The 12,332-nt window shown below is 38.3% G+C and overlaps 1 protein-coding gene across 1 annotated transcript in view; it reads left to right on the top strand.

Moving 5' to 3' along the window:
- Positions 1-12,332, top strand: part of DCHS2 (dachsous cadherin-related 2) — a 277,604-nt gene that overhangs the window by 200,061 nt on the left and 65,211 nt on the right. Inside the window, exons 11-13 of the mRNA XM_030926304.1 lie at positions 4,558-4,692; positions 4,919-5,128; positions 11,020-11,877. Of these exons, the coding sequence (XP_030782164.1) occupies positions 4,558-4,692; positions 4,919-5,128; positions 11,020-11,877 (1,203 nt within the window). The remainder of the gene's footprint in view (positions 1-4,557; positions 4,693-4,918; positions 5,129-11,019; positions 11,878-12,332) is intronic.

Genomic DNA, 12,332 nt, shown 5'->3' with positions numbered 1-12,332 from the left:
TGATTGATAATTTAATTAATCATGACAGCGCTCCAAGTATTGAATTCCTAGCATTCCATTTCCCATGGTTAAGGAACTCATCGCTGTATTCAAAGCCTAAGACACAACCAAATCCGTCTCAGAGTCCCTGTTATCTGAGACCCAATTCTGGTGCCAAGTACTCTAACAGCCATATTCAGTCATGAAGAATAGATACCACAAACAGATGTTGGATGAATGAGTAAGCAAGAAGGGAATACTGAGATAACCAAAAAGACAAAACAAAACTCTAGAAGGCAGCTACCACCTCTAATACTGGAAAAGAAGAAGAGGTTTGGATTATCAGACCCTAGGAAGAAAATGAGAGAGGGGGCCTTGCAAAGGGGTAGCAAAACAGACTGAATAGGATTGCTGATGATGACAGTAAGTAACTAGGAAGAAGGAAGTCCCATTTTCTATCCTTCTGACTTTCAGTCTCCTTCTAGTATCCTTTTGTGGCAAACCCTAGGAGAGAGGTAGTTGGCGATGGAGAATGTGGTTTGCAGATCCCCAGCCCCAGCATCACAGGGTGGAGTACAGAAGAACAGATTTGGATCTGAGACACTATGGTTTAATAAATAATACACCATGTGAAGAACTGAAAGGAGCAGGCAGAGGGAACAGCCACTACAGAGGCCTCAGCAGAAAGATGTTTAGTATGTTCAGAGAACAGAAAGGAAGCCAGTACAATAAGAATATAGCAAGTCCATGAGAAGAGGTTGGAAAGATATGCAGAGCCCACATCATATGGGACTTTGCAGACTGTGGTAAGGTATTTGGATTTTATTCTGAAGTCATTCAAACGTTCTTTCTTCCCTCTTACCCATTAACTCCTATTCATCTTTAGGGTTTCTGGTTCTATCAAGGCAACTCAACTCACCCATCATGTCTATTCAGGGAGAATTGTCACTGCCAGCTTGCTTATCTGTATCCAGTGCTATATTGTAAACACCGTGAGGATAGAAAATTTGTCTGTTTACTAGCAGTTATATTTTTAGCATATGGTATGATACCTTGGCACCTAAGATCACTCTGTATATATGTTAGTTCAATGAGATAATTAATGACAAACTACATACCTGAGATAAGTCTTCTCTGATTCACTCCCTCAGTGATTTCATATATTCCATCACACTTTCCATTACTCATGGATTTAATCATCTTCCCCTCTAGAGGGAAACTCTGACGACCAAGGTAACTATTCAGTGGTGCGTTTCCAGTACCTGACACTCAGTATCTGCATTCATAAAGGAACGCATGAATGAATAAATGAAGGAATCAACCAAACAAATATGGATGCAAACTGAAGACATGAATGTGTAGAGTGAGAGGACAATGGCATGATGGCCAGAACATTGATTGTCAATGCACCCCACTCCTGGAAGCAGGAGAAAAATATGTCATAGAGAAACAAACAAACAAAAATATTATTTTTCTTTTATTTTTTACTTCTCTCTTCCTCATACCTTCCTTCTCTCCCTTCTTTTGTTTCTTTCTTTTCTTTCTGTTTTTTTTTTTTTTTTTAAATATTGGTCAGCCGTATATGATGCCACAGAAAAGACAAGTTAGGTAAGAACTAGAAATGGCCGGTAGACTTTATAACCAGAAGGTCACTGGTCACTGTAGAAAGAGTAACTGGGAATGGCATGGTTTGAAGCTAGCTGCAGACTGAATATGATTTTCAAAAGAAATTTGGCTACAAAGAGAAGGAGAAAAAAGCCTAATTCTTATAGCTAGAGAAGGATATAATTTAAGGGAAAAAAATTAGGAGAAAGACTAGACCTGACAGAAAAATTCTGAGAGTGTGTTTGAAGAATGACATTTGCCACTGAGACAGGGTGTAATGGATGCAGTTGAGTACAGGTGCAGAGGGTGAGGGAGTTCTTTCCCAATACCTCCTTTCTCTCTGGGAAATGGAAAGGGAAGTGATCTGTGAGAGTAAGCCAGGTTGTGGTCAGGTAGGAGACCTGAATGGAAGAAGGGTGATTACGGACACCTGGCAAGATTGCCACATACAATGGCACTGCGGTTGTCTCAATCCATGCTGTTGTGAAATTTTCTGTAGCTCCAGTCATTCGTTGGATTTTCAAATGGAGTAAAGAGATGGTTGCAATGATCCCAGGCTGAAGCTTTGCTGGACATCTTTGGCAGAAAGCCCCAGGACCTGAGTAACTATGCAAGATTGCTAGAGGGATAGCTCATGGGGCTGGACTGGAGAAGGAGAGAAATGAATTGAGGAGAGGTATCTTAGGGTGGGAGGAATTAAGAAGTCATGGGACTGCAGGTCTTGAGGTCTAAGAGAAGTGTGTGTGTGTGTGTATTCACACTGGCGTGCATACACACATAGGTATGGGCATATATACACAGGCACACACACACATATCCTTCAGTGGGCATGTGTCATAAGGATATCACTAAATATCTTCAGATCCAAATTTCCAGTTTGCTCAGTGAGGTGATAGAATGAGACCAAATAATCTCTTTTTAATTTTTATTTTCTTAGTTCTCAAGTTTGATGATGCTGTGTTTGTTACGTAGGATTATAAGGGTGTAAGGAAGAAAAGGGAAGGCACTAGTTAAATTCTAAATAAGCCATAGTAAAATACATTTAATTTACTTCCTAAGTTGTAAAGGGTATAAAGTTTGGGGTATGAAAAATGTATGTATGCAGACTACAGTTATAGGTAAAGATCTTATTTATCCTTAATAATATACTAGGAGAATTGAAGATGAATGTATTGTTATCTTAGGGATAAAAAAAACCTGTGTAGAATAATAGAAAAAAATAAAATCTGGAAGTTTCTAAAAAGTCAGAGAAATATTGAGTAGAGTGGTGAATCACATTAGTGGAAAATGGGAACTGTGGGAGGAAGGGACAGCAGAAAGATCTGAATTTATGTGTAAATAATTGAAGACATTTTCTAGGTTTGTCAAGTAGTGAGAATTAAAAATGTATAATATATAGCATTCTATAATATGTAATATACATAATATGCAATCGTATATATAATGTTTAAGAAAATCATATAAAATAATATGCAATGGTGTATATATAAGGTGTAACAAAATCATATAAATGTGTTCATTCATTTAAAACTTAAAAGATCCATGTAATCGTTTTGAAGACAGAGGTCGCATCTGACTCAGCACTCTCTCTTTGACACACAGTACTATGTTTGGCACCTGATATTTCTCTCTTTTCTTGAGGAAAAGGAAAGTAGATATAAGATAATATTGTTCCCATTTTTATAACATAGGCAGAGATAGGAATAACAAATGTTAACAACCTGTAACTTTAAGAAATTCTGTTCTTTGCTATAGAATAGATTATATGATCCTTAAGTTGCCAAAATAATCACTATGATCATTTAGTAATATCATTAATAATATGCCTAATGCCTAATAAGAGAATGAAACATTTTGGTGACCTCTGACCATGTCATATCAAATCCATTGGTCCTGTGTTATTAGACTTTTTTCTCGGGGTCATTCCAATGCCTGCGGATTATATCTCAAGTATATTTCTCCTCCAAGTTATATAGTAATAAGATATGTATATTCATTCTTATATAAAACTAGAATTCTATTTCACTCCTTTCAGCTCTCAGTCCTACATAATATCTGCCAGATCATAATGGAATGAAAATTTACTTTTTAAGACTGGCAAGATGGAAATTTGTAATTGAAGTTTTTTTTTTTGTTAAGAATTTATTGTTAAGACCAAAAGAATGACATTTGATTTTTTATTAAAGTATAACATCATACATTCTGAGTACTGTGTGCACACCTAGATTCTTGTCAGTTAAGAAAAGAACATAGGAAAATAACTGAGAAGAACTCGTGTAAAATACAAATAAATTACAATGGCATGGGATAAACTCATTAAAATTAATAGTATGAATGATCTTCATACTATTAGTGATGGAAATGACGTGATACTTTTCTCAGGGGGGCAATGAAACCACAAAAATATGGGAAGAATTATTTCCAAAATGGGTAGTAATGTGGTACCACATTTCTCACTCTGGCTAGCAGACTGAACACTAAGTGGAAAACAAAACAAACAGAAATACATATATAAGCAATTCTAGGTGCTCACTTCTTGAGGTTGAGAATAAACAGAGTTCTATAACTTAGCACAAGCTTTTAAACAGTGAGTCAATCTGCAGAAATTGTCATTTGTCCTGCAAGCTTACAATTAAGTCATTAAGTCACAACCAGCAGTGTTAGAAGGAGTAATTAGGAATATGTTGTAGAATTGCACACTCATAAGAAATTTTTTATGGGAAGGAAAAAATTCTAAGCATTCACTGTGGGGAAGTCTCATAAGACTTTTGAAAATCAAGCATTTCAGCCCAGGAGACTTTTATTTAGCAAGAACAGCCAGAAGAGTTTTTCTTTTACCTCAATTTAAAGGCTGTTTGAGAATCTTGCCATTTTCATCTATGGCCTAACATGTTCAAAGGAAAAGAAATAGGAAAGTGGATGAATATATTTCAAAGAAATGATTGCTAAGTTTTTCTTTATATTTTTCTTAAGGAGTCAATTCCAAGCTTCAGTTTGAAATCATGCCAGGTGCTTCATTTGGGTCATTCGAGATAAATTCAGACACTGGAGAGGTAGTGACAACCACCATGCTTGACAGAGAAATTCAAGAAGTCTTCACCCTTCGAGGTAAGGGATTTCTTGACCATGCTTTTAAAAAAAAAAAACAAAACAAAAAAAAAAAAAAAACCGGTTCAGTGGTGAAATGTTACATTTTGTTGGGGTATTTTTAAATAAAATATTATTTAGCCAGTGGTACCTGATTAGTTTAGCCTGACTTTGTCTAGGTAGGACAAATATATTTTAGGTATGAGTCAAAGTCCACAATTCATGCCGTCTTTGTGTTCTATGTCAGTACTAGTACGAGATGGGGGATTCCCTTCACTGTCCAGCACCACAACAATCCTCTGCACTGTTGAAGATGAAAATGATCACGCACCAGAATTTATTGTTTCCAGCTATGACATTGAGGTTCTGGAAAACCAGGAACCAGAGGTTGTCTATACTGTTTTAGCCTCGGATATGGATGCTGGCAATAACAGAGCTGTTGAGTACCACATAATTGGTAAGTTTGTTTGTTTGTTTGTTTGTTTAAGACAGAGTCTCACTCTGTCACCCAGGCTGGAGTGCAGTGGCGCGATGGCTCACTGTAACCTTCACCTCCCGGGTTCAAGCAATTCTTGTGCCTCAGCCTTCCAAACTGGTAAGTATTTTTAAATTAAAATTTCCTCCAGGATGCTGACTGAGTTGATACACACTCTGTGTTGATTACTCTGTGTTTGATACCTGTTGCCTTTCTCTACAAAATACACACCCAGTCAGAACTGACTGGTGCCATGAGCTTTCTCTCTACCTCCTTCTCACAGCCACCTTGAACCACTGCTCTCCACGTTCTTTAAAAATCTGCCTTTGCAAACTGCTGTGAATTTTTTTCTATGCTAACGTCAGTGGATGTAAGGATGGAAAAGATAGTGTTTTTGTATTTTCGTTGCTTTCATGTGATCTGTTTCGATTTTTTTTAAATTTTTCTTTTCTCATAGCCAGATTCTTACTGGGTCATTTCATCCAGTCCCTGTCTTTAGCTACCACTGGGATGCCAACGGCTCCCATCTCTATCTGCATCCTAGATCTAGGTGCCATTAAAGGATATTGTTTTTAAAGTAAAGTAATAACTCTCATACAAATATAAAAATGGTACCTGCAAATAACTTTTATTTAACTCACTAATTAATGAGTAACCCAAAAAGATGTTAAAATTGTTTCAAGGAGAATCACAAGAGCCATACATAGGCACACACACACACAAAGCAAATAAGGAATTCTGAAATGCAGAAAAGGTGTATTTGCAAGACAACCCTCAGTGGCATTTCACCAGATTTCCTTGCATTTCTGTGGACAAGAATCATTTATATTATTGTAAGTTTTCAACAATGTACAGAGTGATCAAAAAGGTGGTGAAGGTGGAAGACCACTATGATGACAAAGACACACTGGACACCTGTGCCCCACCCTTCTTTCTTCAATGCCAGGACACCTACTCATCTTGTTCCTCCTATTTCAAATTGTTTCACAATTTCCTGACAGCCCCAAGGACCCGGTCTTTATATCCAACAGCATCGCATTATCAATGTGTCCAAAATGACACATCAGCCTCACCCCCTTTCTACCTCCCCCATCATGGTCTGGGTCCTTCTGCCACTCTCTGCCTGTGGTCTTCAGCTATTGGTTTTTTGTGTTTTTTTTTTTTTTTTTTTTTTTTTTTTTTTTTTTTTTTTCTTCACTTACTCTTAAAAATGTATGTACCAACACACACATATTTTTATGTTGTCAACTAAACTTTTTCCCATAAACTTAAAAAGTAACAAAGGTGTGTTTCCCAGCATATCCTAAATATTGACACATTAAAATAAGACTGTTATATCACCTTTTAAAAGTATTCGATAGAATAAAAAATACCTTAAAAACATATGAAAGGCGGCCAGGTGTGGTGGCTCACACCTGTCACCCCAGCACTTTGAGAGGCCGAGGTGGACGGATCACCTAAGGTCAGGAGTTTGAGACCAGCCTGGCCAACATGGTGAAACCCTGTCTCTACTAAAAATACAAAACTTAGCTGGGTGTGGTGGCATGTGCCTGTAATCCCAGCTACTTGGGAGGCTGAGGCAGGAAAATCGCTTAAACCCGGGGGGGCGGAGGTTGCAGTGAGCCGAGATCACGTCATTGCACTCCAGCCTGGGCGACAAGAGTGAGACTTCGTCTCAAAAAATATATATATATGTGTGTGTATATATATTTATATATATTTCATATATATGTGTATGTGTGTGTATATATGTATATATGTTTGTATATATGTATATATGTGTATATATATGTATACATATGTGTGTGTATGTGTATATATATGAAAGTCATCCTCCCCTTGTGTTGCCTTCCTCTTTCCTGGCTCTGCATGTCCCTTCATGGTCCCAAAGTCTCCACCTGTTCTGCCCAAGATGAGGCCACCTTCTCAGCCAGGTTGGAAACTGGGAGCTTCTACTGATGGCTGTGGGACTCAGAAATCTCTCCAGGAACAGAGAGCATAACTTGGATTGGCAAAGCTGCCTGCCAAGCCACTATGCCCAGGAAATAGGCTAAAAAGGTGACACAGCAAAGGTGATGGAGGAGCCACACAGGAGATAGGCAGGGTTGTCTGCTAAACCTGCCCTTCCAAAAACAGAACCCAGGCCTAAAACAGCCCCTGCAACCCAGCAAAGAAGGGAATGGGGTGCCTCAGGGGCGAAAGGGGAAGGGGATGCTGGCAAGGATGAGAACAACCCTGCACGAACCAAGACGCCTGCACAGCACAGTCCCAGGAAGCGCAGGGCCCTGGGAATGCCAAGTGAATTGTACATTTTCATAGTTCACAGACTCTACTGTTTGAACTATGATTTTTTTAAGTTAATAAAAATGTAGAATTTTACTTGTTTTTTTCAATTATATGTATGAACAAGCATTTTCAGTTATATGTTTTGCATTTTTACTTCTTCAATCAATATTACCTTTCTACATCGTTGCAGAATTTTATCATAATGTAATGGACTCCTCTGCTTAAAGTATTGATCATTTTATTATAATTTTCTACAATTAAAATATGTGGATAAATTTAAGATTTCTAAAAATTTCCAGTGAACATAAGGTCTCAGTTTTGAAAATTATATTAGATTATTGTGATTGTAAGATTAAAATAGCAAAAGTGCTTTCCAAATTTTGACAAGTAATAACATAAAAAGTAAAATTGTGTTGTAAATGCATCTCTGAATCAGATTAATGGGTTCCTTTTTTCCAGTGAGTTCATGAATCTGGGAATGCATGTTCCTTTTTGCTAAAATAAGGCAAAGCGGCTGGGTGCAGTGGCTCATGCCTGTAATCCCACCACTTTGGGATGCGGGGGTGGGCGGATCACCTGAGGTCTGGAGTTTTGAGACCAGCCTGACCAGCATAGAGGAACTCCGTCTCTACTAAAAATACAAAATTTGCCGGTGGCGCATGCCTGTAATCCCAGCTGCTCTGGAGGCTGAGGCAGGAGAATCGCTTGAATCCGGTAGGCGGAGGTTGCGGTGAGAAGAGATCGCGCCATTGCACTTCAGCCTGCGCAACAAGAGTGAAACTCCATCTCAAAAAATTAAAATAAATAAATAAATAAAAATAAGGCAAAAGGCAAAGCACAGTGCCAAGTCTGTTGCTGTTTCTCTTTGTTACAGATGTAAGCACTGAAAATTCTTGCTCACCTTTTTTAAAATGGAAGTATTGTTACAGAAGTTAATTTAGTACTTGTACACCTTCTGAGTTCTATGCCAAAAAGTTAATGAATAGTCTTTATTTTTTATTTATCTACCACTTGAAAACTTGAATAGGCCCTATAATTTGGTTGATAGCAGAGACCTTCCCCTACTGCAAAAGGATATTTTCCCCAGGCATTAAAGTAAGTTTTTGTTTTGACATAGAACTTTCAACACTGGGAATTATCACTTTATTTGACAGCCATGTATTTGGGTGACAGGGAGACTTTCTTTTCTAATTTGCAAGAAGAGTGCCTATAAAGGTGAATGTGGGAAAGATAAATTCCATGATCCCAGGTGCACTCTCAGGTAGAGCAATTTTAGGAATAAGGATATTTAAATTGAACTTCTGGAGATTACCAAAAAACTACCTGTTTCCAAGTAAATTCCTTAGACAACTTCAAGTAACCCAGCTGTACTCAGCCCTCATTTTAGAGACAATTGACTGATCTACACACCCTTTACTTATTCGCCTAAGCTGGGTCATGAATCCTTTCTCCATAACTTCTTATTTTTTCTCTTTGATATCTTTGCAATGTGTTCACTTCCTGCATGCATATATTGTTTCAGATACCCCTTGTTGCACAAGTAGATTACTATGACTCCTAACCTTCCCATTTTCATTTTCCTTTTTTTTTTTTTTTAAAGACAGGCTCTTGCTCTGTCACCAAGGCTGTGCAGTGGTGCAATCACAGCTCACTGCAGCCTCTACCCGCTGCCAGGCTCAAGCAATTCTCCCACCCCAGCCTCCTGAGTAGCGGGGACTACAGGCACATTGCACCATGCCTGAATAACTTAAAAACTTTTTTTTAATTTTATTTTAAGAGATGAGGTCTCACTATGTTGCCCAGGCTGGACTCAAATTCCTGGGCTCAAGCAATCCTCCTGTCTTGGTCTCCAAAAGTGCTGGGATTACAGGAACCATCCTGTTTTCTAATCAAACTTTGACATTGCTGCCTCAATACTATTCTTAAAATAGAAATTTGATTCATGACACTTTACTGTCCAAAATCCTTCAGGGGGCTCCCTCGTGGATTTCAGGAGAAACTATAGAATCTTCAGCGGTATACAGAAAGCCCTTCACCATTTTACCCCTGCTTACCTCCCAGATTCATGTCTTTCCTCTGCCACTACTGCCAGCCCTTTTCCTACTCTCCACATACAGACACTCAGGAACCCTGTGTACTAGTCACACCCAAACATTTGCAGCCTGTTAATTCTTATATTCCTAGAACTTCTCACAGGCTCTTTCCTCTGCATGCAGCACTCTCCCCAAAACTTGTAGTATGGCTTCCTCCACTTTAGGGGTGAGACTTGATGTCACTTTTTCCAATAAGCATTTCTTGGTCATACTAACATAGGACTATGTGCCCTTCCTCTGTACTTCTCAGAGAAACAGCACCCCTTGGCTAGCACTATCTGTATGCACTAATTTAGCTCTCTGTACATATGATTTTCACACGGTACTTTAATATCCAAGTATTGACCAGCCTTTCCTTTTAAACTGCAAACTATTGGAGCTAGGTCATGTCTTACTCCCTTCGTATCTGTGATCTCGAGCACAAACTTGACACATACGAGGTGCTCATCAAATGTTTGCTGAATGACTGAATCACTTCATCAACCACAAATACTACAGAAATGTGGGTTTGTCCAACCATCTCTACTTTTGGTGTAAATTAACTATGCCTCATGAATACAAATGCAGGGCCCTCTCCTCTCCTCCCCCCTAAAACTACCTATTGCTGTTGTTTCCTCTGAATGCCGTTCCACTTGGTCCTCATATGCCTCTGATATGCAGACTTTATTAAGTTCCCACACTATTGGTCCTGCTCTTCATCCAAGAATATGACTGGCAAGTATTTGAACCACATTTCTCCTCACTAATTTTCAGGGTTATTTAAAAATGTCTTTGAAAGCTTTTTGTCCCTGTGTTCAATTTTAAGTTTTATTCTACTTGATACCATGGATTATAATAAAGGGCAGATTTTTTTTTAAGGAATAGATGAATAGAACATTGCCTTATTTATGTTTTGGAAGAAATAGGCAATCGTCCAACTAACTCTAACCAAAGTGTTACAATTCATGGACAAAATGCTGTGGACATGTAGAAGGGAAGGCTTACTGCAATAGTATAACAGGCATGAAATCTGTAGTGGGTAATATTTGGGAAAATAACTACAAATCAAATCTGTTCATTTCTGATTAATATCTTAAAAAAGGACATTATATTCTGTTTCTTATCCCCAACTCCTATTGTTTTGTGTTAAATAAAACATTCATCTTTATCTTCTTATAAGGAAAAATATATTAAAATTAAAAGTTGTAGATGCACACAAAAGAATCATACGGCTGCAAATCAGTGAAAGCAAGTGTTCTAATTATTGACTGATTAAAGATAGGCATTGAATCATATTATTCTGTTTATCCCCTCAATAGAATAGAAGTTTCATGAGGGCAGAGTCTTTATCAGGTTTACTGTTATATCCCCAATATTTACGGAAGTGCTAAGATACAATATAATCAGGAGTAAATATATTTTTGAATGAATGTATAAATGAATACCATAGACAGTGCTAGCAAAGAGCTGCTACTTTTTCAATTGAAATGAATTTGGAATTGTTTTCTTTAATAGATGGAAATACCGATGAGTACTTTGCTATAAATGAGATGTCAGGAGAACTCTCAACCACTCGTTCTTTGGACCGGGAGCAAGTCAGCAATTTTACCCTTGCCATTCTGTGCTCTGACCTGGGAGATCCGCCTAGGAGCTCTGTAATACACCTGCAAGTTAGAGTTTTGGATGCCAATGACCACAGTCCTTCTTTTCCCACACTTTATTACCAGTTCTCTGTGAGAGAAGATGCTGAAGTGGGAACAGTGGTTCTTGTGCTTTCAGCTGTGGACAAGGATGAAGGCCTGAATGGGCAAACTGAGTATTTTCTGACTGATGAGGCTTCTGGTGCATTCACCATTGATCCTATGTCAGGCACATTGAGAACCAGCAACACCCTCGACCGTGAAGCCAGATCTCAGCATACATTTAGTGCTGTGGCCAGAGACTGTAGCATCCAGGGTTCACGAAGCACTACTGTAATTATAAAAGTATGCGTCACTGATGTTAATGACAATGATCCAGTTTTGGAACAGAACCCTTTTGATGTGTTTCTTTCCCCCCAGTCGCCTACAAACCGGACAACTGTCATTGTGAGAGCCGATGACCCAGACTTGGGGCCCAATGGAACTGTGATTTTTAGTTTTGCAGAGACCCAGTCAATGTTTTCTATTGATAAACATACAGGAGAAATTCAATTTCAGCAAAATCCATCTTCAGAATACTTCCCCATCTGGCTGCAGTTAAAAGTTACAGACCAGGGTGTTCCAGCCAGGACAACCACAGGTCTCTTGGTCATCCACATGGAAGGAGAAGATGTAAAGATTTCCTTCAGCCACCATCTGTATAAAGGGCTCGTGACTGAAAATTGTGAGGCAGGTGAGTGTCCCTTCAAGTTTTTCATATAATGTACTTGTTTTGGCAAAATGCTTAAGAGTACGGATTATACTACAAGAGTGCCACTGCATATTCAGTTATACATTTTTTAGTTCAATGCCTATTCTTGATATTGGAATAAACATGGTTAAGAGGAACCTGGTCTGAGATAAAATGTCAGGGCAGAAGACAGTGAGGACCAAATTCCTTCTGACCTCTAAAGGAGGGCCCTCCCATTAAAGATTCAGTTAGAAAAGCTAATAAATAAATGGATGGGGAGCCTTTAATCTCATATTCTTACTGTGTTTTCTTGACCTCTTGTCAGAGTTGTTCTTAGTTCCCTTATGTTTGGAATTACTTAATTAAATTTAGCTTTTATCTTTTTAAAAGAACTTACTCTAAAAATTTCTTTATTAAATATCACACATAAAAAAGGCTAGAAATACTTCTGGAAATAA

Source organism: Rhinopithecus roxellana, chromosome 2 (assembly GCF_007565055.1).
Source record: "Rhinopithecus roxellana isolate Shanxi Qingling chromosome 2, ASM756505v1, whole genome shotgun sequence".
NCBI classification, from domain to species: domain Eukaryota; kingdom Metazoa; phylum Chordata; class Mammalia; order Primates; family Cercopithecidae; genus Rhinopithecus; species Rhinopithecus roxellana.
Note: the sequence above shows the minus strand (reverse complement) of the source record. Positions and strands in the feature narration are given on the sequence as shown.